The sequence below is a fragment of the Microtus pennsylvanicus genome, chromosome 21, assembly GCF_037038515.1.
Source record: "Microtus pennsylvanicus isolate mMicPen1 chromosome 21, mMicPen1.hap1, whole genome shotgun sequence".
NCBI lineage: Eukaryota > Metazoa > Chordata > Mammalia > Rodentia > Cricetidae > Microtus > Microtus pennsylvanicus.
In genome coordinates this window covers 17,919,048-17,940,770 of record NC_134599.1, presented here as the reverse complement: position 1 = coordinate 17,940,770, position 21,723 = coordinate 17,919,048, and the positions used below count along the sequence as shown (strand labels likewise).

At 48.9% G+C, this 21,723-nt stretch overlaps 1 protein-coding gene across 1 annotated transcript in view; it reads left to right on the top strand.

The window, feature by feature from the left end:
- Nucleotides 1-11,086: 11,086 nt before the first annotated feature.
- Nucleotides 11,087-21,723, top strand: part of Cib4 (calcium and integrin binding family member 4) — a 57,001-nt gene continuing 46,364 nt past the window's right edge. Inside the window, exons 1-3 of the mRNA XM_075955576.1 lie at nt 11,087-11,143; nt 11,574-11,608; nt 20,800-20,896. Coding sequence (XP_075811691.1) covers nt 11,087-11,143; nt 11,574-11,608; nt 20,800-20,896 — 189 coding nt within the window. The remainder of the gene's footprint in view (nt 11,144-11,573; nt 11,609-20,799; nt 20,897-21,723) is intronic.

Sequence of the window (21,723 nt, the reverse complement as noted above, 5' to 3'; positions counted from 1 at the left end):
GGAATTACTTAGGATAAGACTGAAGAGATGTGGAGAGAGGCCTCTAAGACCATTTTGAAGCATCAGTGTTTATTCTAAGTGCGATGGAAATCATGAGGAGGTTTTCATGGCTGAGAAAAACCTCTCATTCGTCCACCAACACAGCTTCAGGAACCTTCTCTCTTTGAAGTATTTCCTACTCACCATGGCTGCTCCAACTCCCAGAGGCCTTTGCGCCAACTTCTGCTTTCAGGGTCGACTGGCCAGGTCTGGCAGACGGGCACTTCCCTTCAGTTGGGTTTGCCTGGCTAGTGATTGGCATTCTTTGGAAAATGAGGCAGAGATGGGATCATGGGAGACAGGGAAAGGGGTAGAGTGGCAAATAAGAGCCTGGTGCAAGGGGTTTGAGGGGGACATTTGCTAAATGAAATGTAAATCTTTGTTCTGGTGACTGCCAAGAAGAGAGAGGTAGCTGACGAAAACCATATGTCCCTGAGTAAGTGACGAGGAGCCCTGCTCGGTGCACGCGTATGTTGAAGACGTTGCTGTTGGTCTCCCATGCAATGGAAAAATCTCCTATTTTAAAGCATACAGTGTTAAGAGGCACTCTGAGACAAACCACATTTCGCAATTAAGTAGTTTACAAGGTCAGTAAAGGAAGGAGAAAATAAACCAGCCAAAAAGGTCTTGCTCAACAAGAAAAAAAATTGTTTGAAAGTTCAATGCTATGGTCTCAAGCTGTAACCGGCCTCTTTCTATAAGCTTGGTTTAAAATAACAGCAAAAACCCTACAGAGAAACCGCTGCAGGGATGGAGGGACAGCTGGAGGTGACAGAGGTGAGGCCTAAAGGGATGGTGCAGGGCGTAGGGGGGCTTGCTGCTCTTGCAGAGCAAACAAGTTTGGTTCCCGGAAAAAAACACCTGCTAAAAAAATCCAGTTTCAGTTGGACCCAGCTCTCTATTCTGACCTCCATGGGCACCTTCATCCCTTGTGCACCTTGTCTCGTGTGTGGGCACGTACACACATACAAACACACACACACATATACATGCACGCACACATATACACACATGCATGCTCGCACACACACATGTGCATACATACACACATGCTTAAAAAAGCAAAAATAAATCCTAAAATCTTTTTTAAACAAAGGTGACTGATGTACTTGATATGCACCTCCTGATATTTTTTAAAGAGTTTTGACTTTTTTTTAAAAAAAAATGAAAACTATCAGTTTTAATAACTGGTTCTAAGTTGACCTTGAAACAAACTAAAACCAAAGAGACAAACCTCTCTACTCTTAACCCTAAGTCTGAGGGAAAAAATTCTTATTTCTTCATCTGACATCTGAGTTCCAGCAGAGAGGGAATCTACTTGGAGTTTTCCATACAAGCTCCTGCCCCTGGTCCTGCCTTCCTGTCTGTCTACCATCCATCCTGTTGCAGGCTGGACCTGTTGGGCGCCCTAGCTACCTATTTCCCCCTGGGCGCCAATCCTCCTAACTATAGAGAAAAACTGTTAGCTTTTTGAGGGGAGAATGGGTGCTGGAGACTGAACCCGGGACCTCTTGCCTCCCAGGCCAGCCCTCTGACATGGAGCTTTACCCTCAGTTCCTGTTAGCCATTTTTAAAAGAAACCAGTTTCCAAATCCTATGTATTATATCATCATTTCCACCTGCTCCGTTTGATTCCATTTTCCTGTGAAATTCTGCACCTCGTCGTCTATTTTCTTAACCGTATTAATCACAGCTATTTTAAAGTCTAGATCAGAAAAGCCCAAGATCTGGATCCCCCGTGGGGCGTTTCTATTATGGAGATGCTCTGGGCTCTGACTGATGTTACCTCTCATCACAGAGGATTTATTTTTGCCTTCCCGAAGGCCGTCAGGAAAGCGGAAGGTCACCCTAATCCAGCCTGGGATTGGGCTGCTATGATGCCGGCGGTCAGACTGTGGGGGCTGTTCTATTTCTGGCTCACCCTTCCTCCCACTTCCCAGCCTCTCTGGGGTACTAGGTGCAAGCCTGCTTCTTTGTTGAGGCCCTTCCACTTAGGTGGGCTACCAAGTCCAAGAGTGTCTTCCAAGGCTCACGCAGCTGTTACCGATTCTTCTTCCGAGCTTCCCACCTCTCTGCCACAGTCTCATGTGCACTTGGAGGCTGCCCGAGCACTGACTTAATTTCTCCCGGAGATCCTGGCCCTCAGATCTTCCTTGCCTTGCAGATTGTCCTTCACACTTTTTTCCCTACCTTAGAAGATGACAGAACCCTCCCACTAACCCCTCACTTTCTTCTTGTTCTGTGGCACTGCAACTCCTTGATCTCTAGCTGCTCAAGAATGAACAGGACTGAGCGTCACCTCTGAATGCTTCCCCTGTGGGGACTGACCCCTTCCGGTACTGACAACCTTCAAGTAGATGGCTCTGGATTTTCCTTCCAGTGGGAAAGCTGGCCTCTGATGGGCTTTCTGCCATTCCAGAAAGTCAAGGTGAGCAGGAAGCCTGCCTTTTCCACCCCGGGATCCCTTGCTGATCTCACCCACAGCTTCCAGCGCTACCTATACCCAGACATTCCCTAACGTCTGTCTATAGCCTGGAGTTCTGTAATGACCTAAATCCTAATGTCTCTTGTCACCGCCACATATCCGCCCCATAGACATCTCAAACAGCACATTTAAAGTCTCGTTTTTCCACCCGGCTCTTCAGTATTCCCTCCTTGCTGCTCTCAGGGTCAGAATCCTGAGGGTCACATGCAGTTCACGCTCCCTCCCCTCCCGTATCTCATCCCTCTTGAGCTGTCATATGAAGTCACTAAGTCCTGTCCGACATCGGCATCCTTGTCCCTGCCATCCTGTGGCTTACTCAATAGTCTCCTCACACCTCTCCCCGGCCTCGTGGCCTTCTTCCAACACATTGGGAGCCACCCTCTGAGGAAGTGAGCCCTTGAAAACAGAAATGAGATTATGTCATTTCTCACCACGACTCCCTACCACAACTTCCCATTTGACTTTTCATGGAAAGATCGGACAGCCATTGTGCCCCAGGTCATCTTCTGCCCTGCTCTCCTGGATCTTGCCTTGACTCTTCAACTCCACAGCCTTCTCTGTTCTTCTAGCACCTTGTTTAACTTGGGGGATCCTTCCTACTGCTCCTCTCTCACCAGGGAGCACCACTTTCCCTCCCGCCTGCCTCTGCTGCTGTTCTCTCAGGTCTAGCTCAGTGTCCCCTCCTCAGAGGAGCCTCCCTAAGCACTGAATGAGTTACACAGCTATTGTATTGCTGCTATTCCGCTCACTGCTTAGGTGTGATTCCATAGATAATTCGATGAGCACTGATTTAACTTTCCCTCACCGAAGGCTAATTTCTCAAGGCCAACAACTTAGTCTGACTTCATCACCACTATCTCCAACAGTAGTAAAGTACTTGAGATACCTTAAAATGGTCAAAAATAACCTTATGAATCAATTAATACTAGGCAAGGACAAGTAGTCACTACCCCCAAGCCCTAGCTACCTAGCAGAAGGGTAGTGAATACTCACTCAGTAGAAAGGGTAACTGGGAAGATTTAAGCTAACAAATATCAGAGAGGGAACACATAGGGAGCTAGCTCAGTTGGGAATGGTTTCTGAGGTTGTCCTCTGGCCTACAACACACACACACACACAGAGCGGGGGGGAGTGAGGGGAGAGGAGAGGAATTCACTAGCTAAGACAGTCCTAAAGTTAAGTGTGCAGCATGAGACAGGAGCCCATAGCACAGAGTTCCAGCCCCAGGCCTGGTCCATATCGTGACAAACAGCATTTTTATCATGCTGCATGGTTCACAGGGTATTACCATAGCTAGGATCTTTATTAGATCGATTCTGTGACATCCAGCAAGCCACTTTTTTTTTAAATTTATTTATTTATTAAGGATTTCTGCCTCCTCCCCGCAACCGCCTCCCATTTCCCTCCCCCTCCCCCGATCAAGTCCCCCTCCCTCATCTGCTCGAAGAGCAATCAGGGTTCCCTGACCTGTGGGAAGCCCAAGGACCGCCCACCTCTATCCAGGTCTCCTAAGGTGAGCATCCAAACTGCCTAGGCTCCCCCAAAGCCAGTACGTGCAGTAGGATCAAAAACCCTCTGCGATTGTTCTTGAGTTCTCAGTATTCCTCATTGTCCTCTATGTTCAGCTAGTCCGGATTTATCCCATGCTTTTTCAGACCCAGGCCAGCTGGCCTTGGTGAGTTCCCGATAGAACATCCCCATTGTCTCAGTGTGTGGGTGCACCCCTCGCGGTCCTGAGTTCCTTGCTCGTGCTCCGTCTCCTTCCAGCAAGCCACTTTTCAAGGTCTTTAGAAAAGTAGACAGCGGACTTCCAGGGCCAATGGCCTGTTTTCCCCTGTGTCTTAGGCAAGTCCCACCTTGAACCTCAGCCTGCTTCTTCCTAAAGGGTAGGTTTGCAAAGGCTGATGGCTAAGGTTTGTCTACGACATTTGTAAATTATAGGCTCAGACTGTTCCAATAAGAGAGTGAGTTTTTGGAGACCCCTCTCTTATTAAGTACCTTCTCCACAATTTCCTGGCTCTTCCTAGCATGGCGTCAAAATGAAAGCAAACTCTGCTATATGACTTTTTTCTAGGTCTTTTGAGAGTTGATCCCAGAGCTGAGAGACAGGCAGGAGAGAGGTCATCACTGTCTGACCACCCAGGTATGTCCAGACTTCCATCCCCACCTGAAAGACCTCAGACCTCCACCTAGGCTGGCTTAAAGTCATAGGACTGTCTCTACGAGCTCCAACCCCTGCCGGAAGGTCACCCAGAGCCATCGCCCTGAACTTGTCTCTACTCACAGATCACAGAGATCAATTGATTGATTGATTAAGAATATCTATATGCGCCTGTATATCTGTGCTCCGTGTGTGTGCGGTGGAGTCAGGTCCCCTGGAAACAGAGCTATAGACAACTGTGAGTATAACTGTGGCCGCCAGCAATGGAACCCAGGTCCTCGGCAAGACCAGCTTTTCATCTCTCTAGCTCCTCAAGATTTCTTTTTTTAATAGAAGATTCCAGGGCAGAAATTGAAAACTGAAGATTTCGTGAGGCAACGCTCAGTCACTGGGGGATGGCTTACGCTCACATGGACCTGTTCACGTGACAGTGCCCGAAACCAGGGTGTGACGTGGGGCACCGGGGCATCTGATGCAAGTTGGAAAAGGACAAGGTCACCCTTGTCCAGGGCCCAAGAACATTTCCTCTGTCCCCTGTCTCTAGCCTTTCATGCTCTTTGAATGCCAAGGATACACACTCTTTTTTTTTTCCTGAGGAGGTTTTCAGTATCCAGGGACATTGAAGACAGGGATGTCTGTTATCCAGGCTAAGAAAAGCATTAGGAAGTAAACAGCTGTGGTTCTTTGGGCAGTGCCTGAGTGACAGCAGGCTGGGTACTGGGATAGAATGGGCAAAGCAGTGGAAGTCTCTCTGGGCGGGAGACCCTCGCCAGCCTCTCTGGTGGCGTGCTCCAGCTCCTGTCTTCATCTGTCCCTGGGTGTGTATACAATGTGTATCAGGCTAGAGATGGACAGATGTCGTCCTCTGTTGAGTTAGAGGTCTTTTATTAATGCAGTACTCACAGATTGGCTAGACTAGCTGGCCAACAGCTCAGAAAAAAACGGCGGGTCTTTATTCACGACCCTCACTGAGCTAGGCTGCACGTTCTTGACTATGCCTAGCCTCCCCCACCCCCCCTGCTGAAATTCTTAGATACTGGGGATTAGAACTCAGGTCCTTGCGTTTTCACAGCGGGAACTCTACTGACTGAGCCATGTCCCCTGTCCCCTTCATTTGCCTTAAAAAAGTTGTCTACTTGCTTATTTGTCTTTCTGCATGTGTGTGCGCGCACACGCGTGCACGCGCGTGCTTGTGCCTGTGTTTGCACATGCGTGCCGATGTGGAGGTCAGAGGACAACTTTGTGTACCTGGTTCTCTCCTTCTCCCTTTACGTGCGTTCTGAGGATTGAACTCATGCGCCCAGGCTTCCACACGGCCTCCTCTCTGCTCAGCCATCTCACCAGCCCTTCACTTGCCTTTTTTATAAACTCCAGTCTCTGCTTCCTTTAGCCTTCCCTTCAGATTGTCAAATGTCTGATTCACTTCTTAGAAAGAAAAGGGAGGTGGGGACCCAAACATGGGCCACTTATCGAAGCTCCCTACCCCTAGCAAGTCTATTTCCCCCCAGACAATTTGAATGGGAAAGACTGATGGAAAAATAGAGTCCTGGAGGAAGGTGAGGGGGGAAAAACCATTAAAGATTACATTCCAGGGTATTATCAGTTCACATTGTCCACGCTTAGTCTTCTGGGTAATATGTGCAGTGTGCCCAGGCCTCAGGTTCCTTTTGGCCCTGGGAAAGCGCTGTGGTGAACACTGTATCAGGTGCTAGGCTGCTGAGTTCTCTGGCCGGGGCACCAGGGAACTTCTAGAACCCTGCACGATGCCATCAGACTGCAGAAGCCAGAGCCCTGCCTTGGGCACCAGCAGGTGGACCGAGCACCTTTGCTGTGCACTGTGCTGGACAAGGGCTTAAGCAGATGACAGAGCCCGAGTCCTTATGTCTCCCCTGTGGGGAAGCAGGGGCTCCAACTCCAGATTCGGAGGGCTCTAGGAATGCTTCCAAGCACCCTGGTCTCCATCCTTGAGTACATTTGTCCCCAAGACCCGCCTCTCTCCTGGATGCGTTCCCACAGGGCTGCTGCTTGCCAGGGAGGATCACTAATCCGAATCACTAGTAGGGAAGGGTGGCTGTGGGTGGAACCTCTTGGGTTAGATGACTGGGCGGAGGGAAAAGATCTGAATTCTCTCATTTACACATTCTTTAATAATATTTACGGCTTACTTACGTTCCAGGCATTGAGTTAGCACTTAAACACACCTTGTCATTTTTAAAATAACAGCTTTAAGGTATAATTGACACACCATACAATTCGCTCCCGTAAAGTATGTAACTTCACGGTTTTTAGGCTATTCTCAGCTGTACCACCATTTAATTTTAGAACCTATTCATCTACCCATAAAGAGACTTGGTCCTCATTTGTAGCCAGTCACTCCGGGTCTCCCTGCCCCTTAGCCTCTCTAGACAACCAGTCTACTTTCCTCCTGTACGGTTTTGTCCACCCCAGATATTTTAAGCAGGGGGAGCCTTTTGTGATCGTTGTTAATGCATGCTGTTTTGTGAGACCAAAGCTCAGCCTTCATAGTGCCAAGTAATATTCTACTCTATAGGTACACATGGTTAATGGGCTTTGGGCTTGCCTTCCCTTCCGGCTATTGTGGATAAATCTGCTGAGACACGGTTATTTTTCTGTTTAAAGCAGCCATCCTGATGGGTGTGAAGAGGCGTCTCGGTGTCGTTTTGATTCGCAAGACTACCCTGATGGCTGATGATGTGGGGGTACTTTTCATGGCCTGCCAAGACATTCACTTATCTGCTCGGAGAAATACCTATTCATATCCTTGGCCCATTTTAAATTTAATTTAATTTTAAGGCTTATTTTATTTTAAAGTGTGTGTGTGTGTGTACATGAATGGAGGTGCCCATGGAATCCAGAAGAAGTGATCCAATCCCCCTGAAAGCTGGGGTTACAGGCAGTTATGAGCACCCTAATGTGGGTGCTGGGAACAGAACTCAATTCCTTTGCAAGAGCAGTAAGTACCCAGTTGCTCTCTCAGCCCCAGCCCCCATCCCTCTTTTTTTTTTTTAAGTTGGCTTATTTCTTTGTATTGTTGTGAGACTTTTTTAAACAGCCTGGATTTAATACCAATCATCTTTCAATGACTAGCGGATTTGACAAGTCAAGTAAAAATAAATGAAGTTCGGGAAGGGGCTGGAATTCTAAGAATCCGTACAGTTCCAGGCAAGGTGACAGAAACTCACCTCGGGCAGCCCCCTAGAAAGGCAGGATGTGGAACTGTTCTTCCAGAAGACTCTTCCCTGCTCAATTACAGCTCTTCTGAAGTCACTGCGGCACCCAGGAGTCCAGCAGTACGGTGGACTGGGGGAGGGACACAGGTCGGCTAACACATAGAGCCTCATGTGGGAAATTTTTCTTTTTCTTTCTTTCTTTCATTTTTAAATGCACGGTCTTTTGTGCCTTGGGCAAATGAGATGGTACATAGAAAAGCATTTTGGAATTGTAAAGGGATATGCAAATGTAAGGTGACATTCTTATTGCTACTATTGTTATTGGAGAGAACCAATAAAAGGCCTGTCTAGGATAAAGTCCCGGAGATGGGGGTGGGGGGAAGTGGGTTAGGGACAGATGGGGTGGGGAGGCCGAAAGCTGAAGGAGATGGGAGGGTAACAGGGCTGGCATACCTTGGTTGTGTGTGCGTGTGTGTGCACGCGCACGCGTGTGGGGAGGAGGGGAGGGAGAGAGGGAGAGGGAGGAAGAGGGGGACGGAGAAAGGGAGGGAGGGACGGAGGGAAGGAGGGAGCACGTGAGCACACCCAGCACCTTGTAATTGCTGGTGCCTTCCTCTACTACCTGTAAAATTATCCACTTAATATTCTTCTTTAAAAGGCTGCTATTTCTTTTCATTAAAGAGCTATGTTTACAAAGGCGCCTTTATATACCAGCTGTAAATGACAAACCCGCATCATTTTCAGAAGGGAAGGTACCCTATAAAAACAAATGTGAAAATCTGTACAGTGCCGCGCAGTTCTGGCTGGATTCCACGGCCTCCCGGGCCTGGAACATAGTCCCCATCTTCTCAACCTGGCTCAGTTCTGTCACTCAGACCTCTGTCCCAATGGCTCTCCTTGGGAGGCTCTAGGGTGTCCAATAGCTCCAGCATTGGCCTTCGGCCTGTTCCTTGTTATCTGTCTCTTATCGCATGGCAGCTTCTTGAGGGCTGTGGGTTCATATTCCTGGAGTGTGTCTGGGCCGGGTGTGGAGGGCCTGATGTCTTCACCAGCCTCCTGGCCTAGCTCTCTAGGGGCTGCAGGAACAGCTAAGAGCTCTGAGCTGCCGGGCAGTTCTCTGCTTTGGTTGCTCTCTTTCAGCAGGGTCCGCAGAGTAAAAAGACACAATAGACTGGTGCCAAGCTGCTGCACCTGTGTAATCAGGATGTCGGAAAAAAGACGGGATGGAGAGAGTGGCATCTCAAAGATCCTCAGGTGTCCCTGGGTGTCCCAGACCTGCAACAGAGCATTCCTTAACCTCACCAACTCTGCAGTCCCTAAAGCGAGGGAGCAAGAGTCCCGTGACCCAAGCCAGCTTTTGGCAGCCGCACTGCATAGTTAGAAGAGGTCAAGTTTGGATGGGATTTAGTGACTGCTTGCTTGCTGACCGTCTACGCTTCCTTCCAGGCTCCACTTTTAAAGCTATATTGTTTTCCTTCTCTCAAATATTCAGTTTGTACCAGTCATTTTGGTTAAAAAGCAACAACAACAAAAGAAGTTACACCTTTGTCATTCTTTTTTTAGCCTTGAAGTTTAGAAAGTAGGAACTTTTAAGTCCCCTTTTAGAGATGGAAACTGAGGCTTACAGTAGTTTTATCATTTGCTTGAAGTGAGAAAACCTAGCCTTTAACATTTCAAAGTCCAGGTTCTAAATCACCGCATGTAATAGCTAAATAGCTATTAAGTGTCACTATCTATAATCAGGCAAGTCTGGCCTACAGCTCAAAGGTTACATGCATTCAAAAGACCAGAAAATTAAGAATTTACTTACAACATTAGGGATTCTCTCTCTCTCTCTCTCTCTCTCTCTCTCTCTCTCTCTCTCTCTCTCTCTCTCCATCTCTCCCCCCTCTCTACCTCTCTTTCTCCATCTTCTTCTCTCCCCATCTCTCTTATAACTTGATTGTTTTCAAGCCTGAACTTCATAGATGTTATAATATCAAAGGGTTGGCTGTGCCTGTCTTCTTTCTGTATATTCATGCCTCTGTAATGTTACCTCTGGGGACATCGGCTTCCAGCTCCAGGGACATGCGTATACCTGATGCATGTATACGCATGGCATGTGCAGAGGGTGTGTGTTTGGAGAGCAGGTATTTCTTCCAAGTTGTTTCTAACTCTAAAAGTTGTTCCTCTCCAGAACCCAGTGGTGTGCCTGGTGCTGGTGCCTGTTCAGTTACCGAAGGGACCAAGCTTAGGCTTCTGTCTGTCCCCCTCTTCGGTGAGGCCAAGATAAACAACAGTGTGCAGTTCCATTTCTAGAGAATTCTCCACCTCAGAGACCCATGCTCCTCCCTGGACAGTCTGTGACCAAATGTGTTCTGGGCTGAAGGGATTCTCGTATGTACGATGGGGGTGGGTATACAGAATACCCTGGAGGATTTCAGGGGGACCCCAGAATTTTAGCGCCAATGGCAGTGCTGCTTATCTTCTTCGTTTCCCCCGTGATCCACAGTCTCCCCGTTCTGCCCAACTTTCTGTCCCCCAGAAATATCAGAGAGTGATTCTGGAGCGCTCAGTCCATTTGCTTGCCCAGAACCAGAGCAGTTCTGGGGTGGGAACCCTGACTTCTGCCCCATCTTGGTAGAAGCCTTTGACTTCATCTTTGTGTAGGGTCCTTTCATGTTGTCCAGATTTGAATGCTCCTTCTGTTCCCATGGGAACCGTCTGATGGTGTCGAGTACTCTTCTGTATCTGAAGTCAAAGTCTATGTTTTCTCCATCTCAGTACCCCACATCCTGCACGTCACTCAAGATCTGGTTAGAACCCTCAGTGAGCACTGTCTACGTGTCGGTCATCGCTGCCTGCATCCACTGGGTGACGTCTACAACAGTCCTATGATTATGATCCCCTTGAAGAGGGAAGGGAACAAAGAAGGACAGAGGTTGCGTAGCTCGCCCCAGGTCACACAGTGAGCACGTGGCAGGTCTTGGATTCCGTCCCAGGCATCGTGACGCCCTGAGTCAACAATCTTAAGACTACTTTTGGCCTGCCTTCCCTTTTGTTGTTTTGGAGGTGATGTTTCTTAGCCAGGGCACCAAAAGAACCTGTTTGCCAACTCAGGGGCAGAAGGTGGAATGCTGGTCACCATGGCAACTGAATCAACGGACTGCGCCAGCTGCTGAGCCCTTGGGGTGGAAGTTCTACTGCTGGAGAGGAGGAGGTTGGGTTGGCATGGGGCAACAGTGTCTGAGGTACCAGATGCAGTGGGAGGACCTGGATGAGTACCAGGTGGGTAGTTAGGTCACAGATTTGGGGCAGAACTGGGGGCTTCCCGGGGCAGGCAGGACTGAGAAGAGAACTCTTGCCTGAAGCTCTGGAGCGTACCAGGCTGGCAGTGACGTCTCTTGCCTCTGCTGAGCTTGTGTCCATGGGGTTCAGACCCACACTCTCACCCTCTTCTCCCCTGCCCCTGTCCTGGAGTGAGAACCAATGAATCTCCCAGTCTGGGCTGCTCTACCTTTTTGTTACAACATGGAAGGAGAGTAAGGTAGCGCTTTGCCCTTGGCTACCACCACAAGCCTGTTCCTGTGGCCTGCAGTGCCTTCCCTTCTTATAGTATAAAGAGAGAGGATGCCTCCCTCTCCTGAGGCTCCATGCTCTTCCAGGGCCCATGGTGGGACTGGACTGAGTGGCAGGTCACCTCTCTGATTTGTTGCAGGCTCTGACCTTCCTGACGAGAAATGAGATTCTGTGGTGAGTAGAGGCCCTGGGTCCTCCTTTCCCTTCTCTTAAGCCGGGTTTTTTGTCTTGCTATGGCTTTGCTCTGGCCTTAGGGTGTGAACCCCTTACTCAGAACCACAGAGCCCTGAGGCAGCATCTGGGATGGACAGGAAGTTGTGAGATTCCACTGGAGTAGGACACACCAGACCTGGGCTGCAATGCTGTTACCACCACCAAGGAGGTTCTTAGCAGCTGGGATACCTTGGGACAATGAGGGAAACGAACAAAGGCTTAGAAAGTATAGGATGAGCTTATTCAGGCTATTCACTGGTTCAGTGAACTTGGAAGCATCATGGACACTCAGTCTGCTACCTGTCCCCTCTTCCTCTTGTCTGCCCCCCATGTCTCTTTCCAGGGCCTGCAGGAAACAATAAGTTCTCAAGCAGGACCCTTCCCTGTGGAAAAGCTCTTGGCCAAAGACCTCATGATCCGGAATGGAGATGTGACAAATGGCTTCATAGGGCATGGGTGGGATGGCCAGGGTAGATGTGTTTGGTTAGAGCCAGGTGCTCAGCAAACCCGTGAGGTGTGCAAACCCACGTGGCGTGCAAACCCGTGTGGTGTGCAAACCCATATGGCGTGCAAACCTGTATGGTGTGCAAATCTGTGTGGTGTGCAAACCCATGTGGTATGCAAACCCGTGTGTGTGTGCAAAGCTGTATGGTGTGCAAACCCATGTGATGTGCAAACCCATGTGGTGTGCAAACCTGTGTGGTGTGCAAACCAGTGTGGTGTGCAAACCCATGTGGCATGCAAACCCGTGTGGCAAACAAACCTGTGGTGTGCAAACCCGTGTGGGGTACAAACCCCTGTGGAGTGCAAACCCGTGTGGTGTACATACTCATGTGATGTGCAAACCTGTATGGTATGCAAACTTGTATGGTGTATAAATGAGCTTTCCAGAAAACTCTTGGGGAAAATCAGTGAAGATGGGAAAGAGGAGAGTTTTTAGACACTATCCCGGACACACACACACCTCTTGGCCTCACCGGCTCTTCTTGTACTTACCCTCCTTAAGCCCCACACCCCGCCTGAAGGCCACAAACATCAGGCTCTCCAGGCACAACAGGGTATCTAAGTGACAAAGAACTACAAAGACCAGGGACAATCTTGAGGCTGTGTTACTTTTCCTTTTAAAAATTACTATTTATTTGCTTTTTTTTCTATACTGGGAATCAAAGCTATGGTTTGATACGTGTAAGCCAAGGACTGGTGACTGCCACCCTCTGAACTCAACTTTTTTACGTAGAGAAAAAAATGGCAGAACTCCAAACGAGCTGAAGCCCACCGCTCACCTAATCCCTGCTGATAGTTTCTAAGAAGTGATGTAGGCATAAAAAGTAAAACAAGATGAAATGAAACAACACTTCAATACGACTAGAAAATTCAAATAGTGAGAAGCAAATGACTCCCTTCTGTCCCGTGGGCCCTTCCTCTTACCTCAGCTCACTGTCGGTTTATCGTCCAGACTCCCGCGAGAATTGTGCGTGCACATCCATGAATCTCACCAGCGCACAACGCTGCTTCCTGTGCCTGCATTCTAGTCCTTTTGTTCTCTGTCTTTGCCTTTTTTTTTTTTGAAGTTGTCCTCTTCGCCAGGGTTACAGGAGGCAGATGGAACCATCCATCCTTCCTCAATGGCCCTGGGTCCTTCCCTTGCTTTGATGAACTGTAATTCAATACCAGATCCCGTCATGAATACTTAGTCTGTGGGGTGGAGATGAGGACTTGGGGAGAGAGATTGTGGAAAGCACCCCTGTTTCCTCCCTTGACCACTTGCTCCCCCCTATTTTCCTTTGCTCTATGCTAGCCTCCTGAGAATAAGGTTCTTGGAAGTGAGCCATCCTTAAGGGCCCCTTCTCATGTTGAACGGACCACCCAGGACTTCAGGGGGCAGCTGGTCGCATCCCCTTTCCACTCTGCTCCCATCCCCATCAAAGGAGGTTATGACAACCTGAATGTAAATGTGCCAGCAGGCTCGTGTGTTTGAACACTTTATCTCCCGCTGCTGCTGCTATTTCGGGAGGTTATGGAACCTTTAGGATGTGGGGCCTGCCTCGCTGATGAATGTAGGACTGTAGTTCCTGAGGGTTCTGCTTCTAGATGGCATTGCTTCCTGATCCGCTAGGATTTAATAGGCCGGCCCATAAGTCTCCACAGCTTCAGACCCAGCATCCCAGCTGCCCGTCCAACCATCATACTTTTCTCTACCACAAAGGGTTGTATTCCTTTCAACCATGAACCAAATAAACCCTCATAAATTATTTCTGTTGGGTGTTCTGTCAGGGCAAGGGGAAAAGTCACTGATACCATGTCCTTATGCAACGACCCTGGAGACTCTACGTCTGTCTCCATACTGCACCCCTTGAAGTAAAGTGGACAAGAGCAGGGGACAGGAACTCCAAGATGGCGGGTGATACTGGAGAAGTCCTGCTCCTTCAGGAAAGCTGACACCCCGGCCCAAGGATGTCACAGCCTGAGGAGCAGCTAAAGACACGGACAAGGACCTTAAACGATCAAGGTGCATAACTACTATGATTCAAGATGAAAAAGGAACTTTGATTTGATCGTTCTGTCTGCATCACTATGGTCCAGGAAACACTGGTGCTGATCCACCCACCAGTGAGATGCTGTCTTAAGTGGCTGGGACTTCCACTGAGAACCTTATAGAAATATTCAAGATTATAAGATTAAATCAGGAAAGCAAATGCATGGAACTTCCAGTTAGTGTGGAAACAGAGTATCACCCATGTCTGTTCCCTCTACTAGAGGGAGAATGAAGGCGTGTTTTTAAAAGAAAAAACAGGCCTGCAAGCACAAGAAGAGATGCATAGCTGAGGAAGACCACCGGAAATGCAAGACGTACCCAGTAGATAGCGCCTGAGACAGACTTGGCTGAGCATAAAGCTGAGAGAAACTGACCTGCAGGGTCTTCAGGGATAGAATCAAACCCCAGAAAGACCGAGGGAGCTTGGAATTCCCTGGTGCAGAGTCAGGTGAGGACAGAAAGGGAAACTGAGGGTATCAGAGTGTATATCCCTTGCCCTGTGATCCACTTGGCAATCCTGCCCCTGCTCCAGTGGATGAAGAGGCCACCATCTAGATAAGAGTTATAGCCAGGCTGACTGCTGGTCACCAAGAGCAACGACGAGCAAGGGGATCTCCACTTAACCTTCAAAGTCTTGCTGTGAGTCTGACTTGAAGGCCAAGGACCTTTACATGTCAAGAGCAAACAAAAGAACTTACATGTATCATCCTGCCAACACGACATTTCAGAATGCCGAGATAACAGGGAGGAAAAGGAAGAGTTCGTACACAGGAGGAATGGAATCAGAACAGCGTGGGGCTTACATTGGAAGACACAAGTCCTTCAAAACTTTTAGGGAAAAAAATTCCAGTCTAAAATAAAGTTCCTGGATAAACTATCAATCAAAAATCTAAGTGGAATAACAATATTTTTTTACATGCAATTAAAAAATATTTGAGACAACTTTTTGAGGATTTGCTTTGCTAAAATTAGTAATCAACCTCAAAGAAAGACACAGGACCCTTGGAAGAAAGGATTCTACCGTAGAGGATGGAAAGATCAGTTCCAAGGACGGTGACAGAGACAAGATCAAGCAAGACAATGGAAACAGGCCTGGAGGACACTCAGTTCTTTACAGCGCTATAGAGAGTCGGGGGGGGGGGGGGGGTGAGCTAATGATAAGTATGCTACAGTCTCAGAAAATGAAAACAGAGCGATGGTTAAGTCTGGGAAAAACAAAAGGCGTTGCAAGAAAGCAAATGCTATCATGTTACACAAGGGAAATCAGCTGTGAGAAATGTTTGAATAATAAATAAAATGTAATAGTAATACGGTAAATACAGAATATCGATTCAGGCAAATTGTTTTAAATTGGGACATCGGGAAAGGAGACTTATATAGAGAAATAAATCCTCCTCTTAATAGGGGCATGTCACAAGATAATGTCTATAATGAAGGGTCCCGACAAATGGGAGCGTTGGCACAGTACATAGAAGCGTTATATAAATATTAAGAAAAACAACAAGAGAAACAATAAACTGTTTGTAAAATGCCTCTGGAGAGCAGGGTAGATAAGTGTGGGGGTACAGAATATAAGTCATAGGTTTTATACTGTTGATGTTTTTAGCCTGTTGTAGTGTCTTCCTTTGGTAAACTAGACCGAGAGATACAAGATGCTACCAGTTTCTGAAGAGAGGGGTGTTCACACACAGATGCAGGATATACCACCAGAGATGCAGGGCATAGACAGACTGAAAACAGCCTAGCTCCTCAGAGACAGGGACTTGAACGTGATCCAGTTAGGGGTACATCATGGGTAAAGGAGATACAGCTTAGAGCATGGTGCGGGCTCAGAAAGTTCTCGGCTCACGATGTGTAAGAGAATGGGGTCATCATGAGTTGCTAAGATCAAGCTGGATCAGACCAAGTCCTGGTCACCTTTGAACAGTTTTGCTTACGTGGCCTCAGAGATGGTTCAGTGGAATTGTGGTGGTCCCCTGATAAAAGCCATGAAGAGATCGATAGCAGGCGGGGAGGCAGGGAGTCCGTTGTAAGATGTCTCACCTGCTCAGCCACATGAATAAGCACATGAAGGCCAAGTCACCAGACCCACATGCTGTGACTGGAGCTGGGTCAGCCCGGCTCAGGCGGAGCCCCTTGGATGAATCTGTGACACTCTGGAATCTTGGTTAAGGTTGGATCTGTTGAAGCATTTGTTCCTAGACCCTGCTCAGGCTGGTCCTTCCTCCCTCCCTCCCTCCCTCCCTCCCTCCCTCCCTCCCTCCCTCCCTCCCTCCCTTCCTTCCTTCCTTCCTTCCTTCCTTCCTTCCTTCCTTCCTTCCTTCCTTCCAGTTGGGGACTGGCCATAGCATTGCTAGACAAATGCTCCCCTGAGCCTCTTAAGAAGCCACTCTTTCTTCTTAGCATCCTGGAGACTCTCCAGACTTTCTAATCTCCATCCCTTGTTCTACCTATTAGCCTCTGGGGCTCCCTGGAGCAACTGAAGATCCAGAACATGGAACATTACAGGTTTTTTTCCCTGGGAGCCGAGAGCCTGGGTTTAGGTTCAGCTCTGCTGTTTTCTAGCTATGTGACTGGGCCTTTTCTAGCTATGTGACTGGGCCTCCGTTTCCATACTAGAAAACAATGTCAGAGGATTCAGCAGCCAACCTCACAAAGTCATCACAAGGCCAAGGAGATGACATGTCATTGTGTGAGCAGTGCACACCCAGCTCAGGGCTGAGCACACACGGTGTTGTTACCATATCGTTTCCCTTCTGCAGAGGATTGGAAACTGGCCCAGAGAAAGACAGTGATTCTCCCAGGGTCACACACAGAAATCTTCATGTTTGAGTCTTGGAGCCAAGACAGGGACTTACATTAAATCTCTGATCTTGGTCTTGCAGGTCCAGGAGAGGCATCTGGAAGCTTGTAGAACCTGGGCATTGCCCTGGGTGTGAATAGGAACCCCAAGACCTAGTAGGGTACAGAGCCATTTATAGATCCCCTACAGGTTTGAACAGAGCCCCGTTTGAGACCCTCTAAACTAAAAGGTCTCAGAAGCAGCAACGGTAGGTTGTCAGAGAGGGGTACAGGCTTCAGAGTCACAGTTGCCTGAGTGGAGATGCGGGCAGGGGAGTCACCACGGACACTTGTTTCTTACGAGAAACTGAGGCTGTGGGGAACGGGGGAGGGGAGGGGCAGGTCCAAGGTCACGCGAAGAGGTAGCCCTCAGCTAAGTAGACTCTGAGCCTTTCTCTCGCCTGGGAGCCAAGAGTGGAAGTGAGCCCCACCCAGGCTGCCTGGCTGTTGGCAGGCTGAACGTGTGAGTTTCTCAAATGGCTTTGACTTTTGAGTCCATTAGTGATTAACTCAGAGCTCCATTTCGAGCTGGCTGATCCATATTTGGAGGAGGAGAACATTCTGTGGCAGCCGAGATGCAGCCGTGATTCATCTGTGGACAGCTGGTCCCTGTGGCCGTCTGGGGAGGCATGGAGTCTGGGCAGGGCTCCGTTCAACAACCTTGCTCAGAGTCTGGGAAAGGGTGTACAGGGTCTCTCACCTGGGGGCAAAGAGTGAACCCTTGAAGGGGAGACAGCACAGAAGAGCGCTCACTTCTACATACGCACCACAAGCATGTGTGGCCAGGAGGGCTCAAACCTAGTGAAGAGCCGGGGAGATGGCTCTGTTGGTAACGTGCTTGCCACACAAACATGACACCTGGAGTTTCGTCCCTAGAACACACATGAAAATGCTGAGCATTGTTTTTGACTCAGAGGTGGGAAGACAGAGACAGAATCCCTACAGCTTTCTGACCAATAGTCTAACTGGTGAGATATGGGTTCAGTGAGGATCCTGCCCCCCAAAATAAGATGAACAATGGTAGAATAAGACAGTGGACATCCACATCTGAACTTGGTAGGTACATGTATTCTTAGTATACACACACACACACACACACACACACACTCCCAGCACACACCTAGTGAAAAGTGAGTCTGTCTTTTGCCTGGATGTGATGGCACACACCTTTAATGTCAACACTCTGGAGGCAGAGGCAGACAGATCTCTATGAGTTCAAGGCCGGTTTGATCTACGAGGTGAGATTTAGGATAACCAGGGCTACACAGTGAGACCCGTCTGTAAAAAAGGAAAGAAAGGAAGTTGATTTGCAGCCATTCTAACAATGATCGTGAGAAAACGCTCCTTTGGCCTGTGACTGCCTTTGCCCCTTAGAGGTCAGCAGGGAACCTCCAGTAGGAATGTTTTTTCTTTCTTCCTATTGATCTGAGATGACCTTTCTCTCATCCTAACACCTTTAGAATTCTCTCCTAACCTCCCCACATCTTGCTTTTTTGGCTCTCGCTTACAATTAACACAGAGCCTCTGGGGACAATTTAGAGTCCCTTATTAGACTGGCAGGACTGTATCTCTCTCCGTGTATCTACAAGCCCCGGTCTACCTCCCATTTGCCAGGCCCTCCCAAGTCAGCACAGAGCATACCCAATGGCAGACAGGCATAGAACCCATGTCTATGGTCTCTGGTACCACATTTAGTAGGGAAGGAAAAGGATTCACATGGGTTTGTCTGTCTATTAGTCAGCATCCCAGAAAGACAAAGGCAGTATCCTCAGCCGCATCTCAAAGGTGGCATCTCATCCTGGGAGGTGATGGAGCATGGAGAAGCACCACAAAGGGTGTGGGAGGTGTCTGAAGACCCACCACCCCTGCCCAGGGCTTGAGGTGCTCAGATGCAGGTGGGAATTGCTGTAGTTGGCCTCCAGGAAGGGCACACTTGGCTGTGCTGAGGTTGTGAGGATGGGGAGATGGACCCTAACTATTCTCTCACGGACTCCAACTTCCTGCTGGGGTTTCCCCTGGGCCCAAGCCCATTTGGAAGGTTGAAGGCCAGGGAGTCAGTGGCAGCGGATGGAGATCAGCCTCTCAAAGTGCAATGCTAGGCAGAATTGTGGACAAACAGAATCTTGGCTTATTTTTCCTCCATGTGTCCATGGCTTACAGGATACTTTTCTAGTCCATGAGCTGTGACAAGAGGAGTACTGAAAGGGAACCAGACGATGGCTCAGCATTCTCTGTTGTTGGGCACTGCCATGGCCTCCTTCTCTACCCCCGATTCTCTGATCATAGACTCACCCTCGAATTCTTCACTTGGCCACGTGTCACTAAATCCCCACTGACTAAAATTCATCTGTGTCGTGTGGGGATGCCAATGGAGGGCTGTGAGTTACTCGCTCCAGAATGTGGATTTGACTGCTAGCTCCTGGCACTCAGCAGAGGAAGGCAGACTAGAAAAGGAGCGGAGAGAAGGATAATTTTGAAGCATAAGGGGATCATAAAAGAGGCTTGAGGGCTGGTGGGATGACTTAGCAAGTCACGTAGTCACCACCAACCCTGGACACCTGAGTCAATCACTGGGACACAAGGGAGAAGAAGAACTAGCTTCTAAGGGGTGTCTTCTGACTTCCACATGCATGCAGTGGCTGGCATGTGTTTGTGTGTGTGTGTGTGCGCACGCACACACACACTAAGGATATAATAATAACTAAAAATGCGGCTGGAATGAAAAGCCTGAGCGAGGTGAGAGGGCTTCCTCCATCGTTATCAAGCTTTGAGTTGTACAACAGCCAGAAGAACAAAGTGCCAGATGTGCAGGAGAACCCAAAGAGGAGGAAGGGATGTAGATCTATGCGGGTAAAAAATACCCATATTTTAAACCATATTTACACCTTAACACACATACATGCAGACACACATGCACACACACACGTGCACATACACATACATACACATGCAAACACACATGCGTGCACACACGCACACATGCACACGTACACACACAAACACATGCATGCATACACACACACACACGCACACACACTCATGCACTTCATTTCACTCATACTGAACTTGCACGACAAGAGAGGTCCTGATGGCTCTTAACTCAGTGATGAAGACAAGACTCAGAACCATTAAGTTTACCAAGACCCCGCAGCTTTGCCCAGTCTGCTGTCTACTCTCTCCTCCACGGGCCGCCACTGTCCCTGGCCTTGTAGTCCCAAGAGCCTGCTGGTGAACAGAGCCTGCAGTCCAGGATGGGGTGAGAGGCTAAGAGATCATCTTGTCTCTGCCTAGGATAGGGTTCGTCCTTATTGCTTGCTCAGGTTTTCAGTCTGCAGGGACCTCTTGTCACCAGCTCTCCGGCTTGGAAGTCAGGTTTGCCAGCTGACTTCGGGTACATGGATTTTAAACCTGGCTCCTGTGTTCACCAAGTGACCTCTTTATACATGCTGAGGATGAGGGTGTCTGGATGTCCACAAGAGGACCTGGATACCTCCGTTTGTACCTGAGGAGCTGGAAGGAGCCATGACAGACACTCCTGCCAGCTCTGACATTCCAGAGTGGAATGTGGCCCACGTGACAGAACGTTACACCGAGCCTCTCCTTTCCTTGTTCCCAGCTCATTTGTGTACGAAGACAGGAGGACTGGGGATATTTCCCGTTCCATGTCAGCCCACACTTAGTGCCCTTTTCTTACTGAAACACCCCTACACACATGAGCAGGGGACTTCCATGGCCCCCTCTCATTCCTGTGTGACCACTATGCCTTTCTCCTCAGTATCCACAAGACCTTCCTGAAGCTCTGCCCCTCACGGAAGCACTATAAGGAGGCCACACTGACCATGGACCAGGTCAGCTCCCTTCCTGCTTTGAGGGTGAGTCCGGGATGGGGAGGGGCTGAAGGTATGGCAAGTGCGGAGCGGGCCTTCAAGCGCGGAGTGGGCCGTCCATGCTGAGTGTTGAAGAGTCTCATCTGAATGTCATTCCCAGGGGCTCTGGGATGTCTAGGCAAGGGGCCCATCAGGACGTGGCCCTCACATACTTCTCACTTATTTCTGTCTCTCCCACCCCATCAAACCTGGCCAGACAGGTGTACTGACCATTGCCCTCTCTCATATGAGGACAACCAAGTCAGGCTGTGAGAGTCACCCCAGGTCTCCCCGTTAGAAGGTGGTAGCCCAGTTGGAAGATCTTACTGGCCCCGTTCACAGGCCTCCTACTCCCAATCCCATTAGTCCCTGATCCGCCCTTTGGGGCTCACCATTTACTCCACCCCTCAGTGAGCCAGAGACTCTGTACCTTCTCGTTCCTTCTACTGCCCTTTGTACCGAAAACTGGGGAGATTAGAAACGTAGGGGAATCCCACACAGGACCACCAGGGGCCATGGGGCTCCTTCAGGGCATCTGCCCAGACTTCTTCTGTCCTCTCTGTATTTTGTTCATGCTATATCAAGACTAGAACTCTTATAGAGAGGTTGAGAGAGTCCATGAGAAGCTGGGAGGAGAAAGGCGGGGAGCCTGAGACTGTCCCCTAGCCTGCCTTTGTCCATTTCTAGGTGTTTAAAGAGAACACTCTGACTCCAGCTCTTCCATTAATTCCCCATCCATCCTTCCCTCCCTCCCTCCCTCCCTCCCTCCCTCCATACATCCATTTGTCCATCCATCCATCCATCCATCCATCTATCCATTTGTCCATCCATCC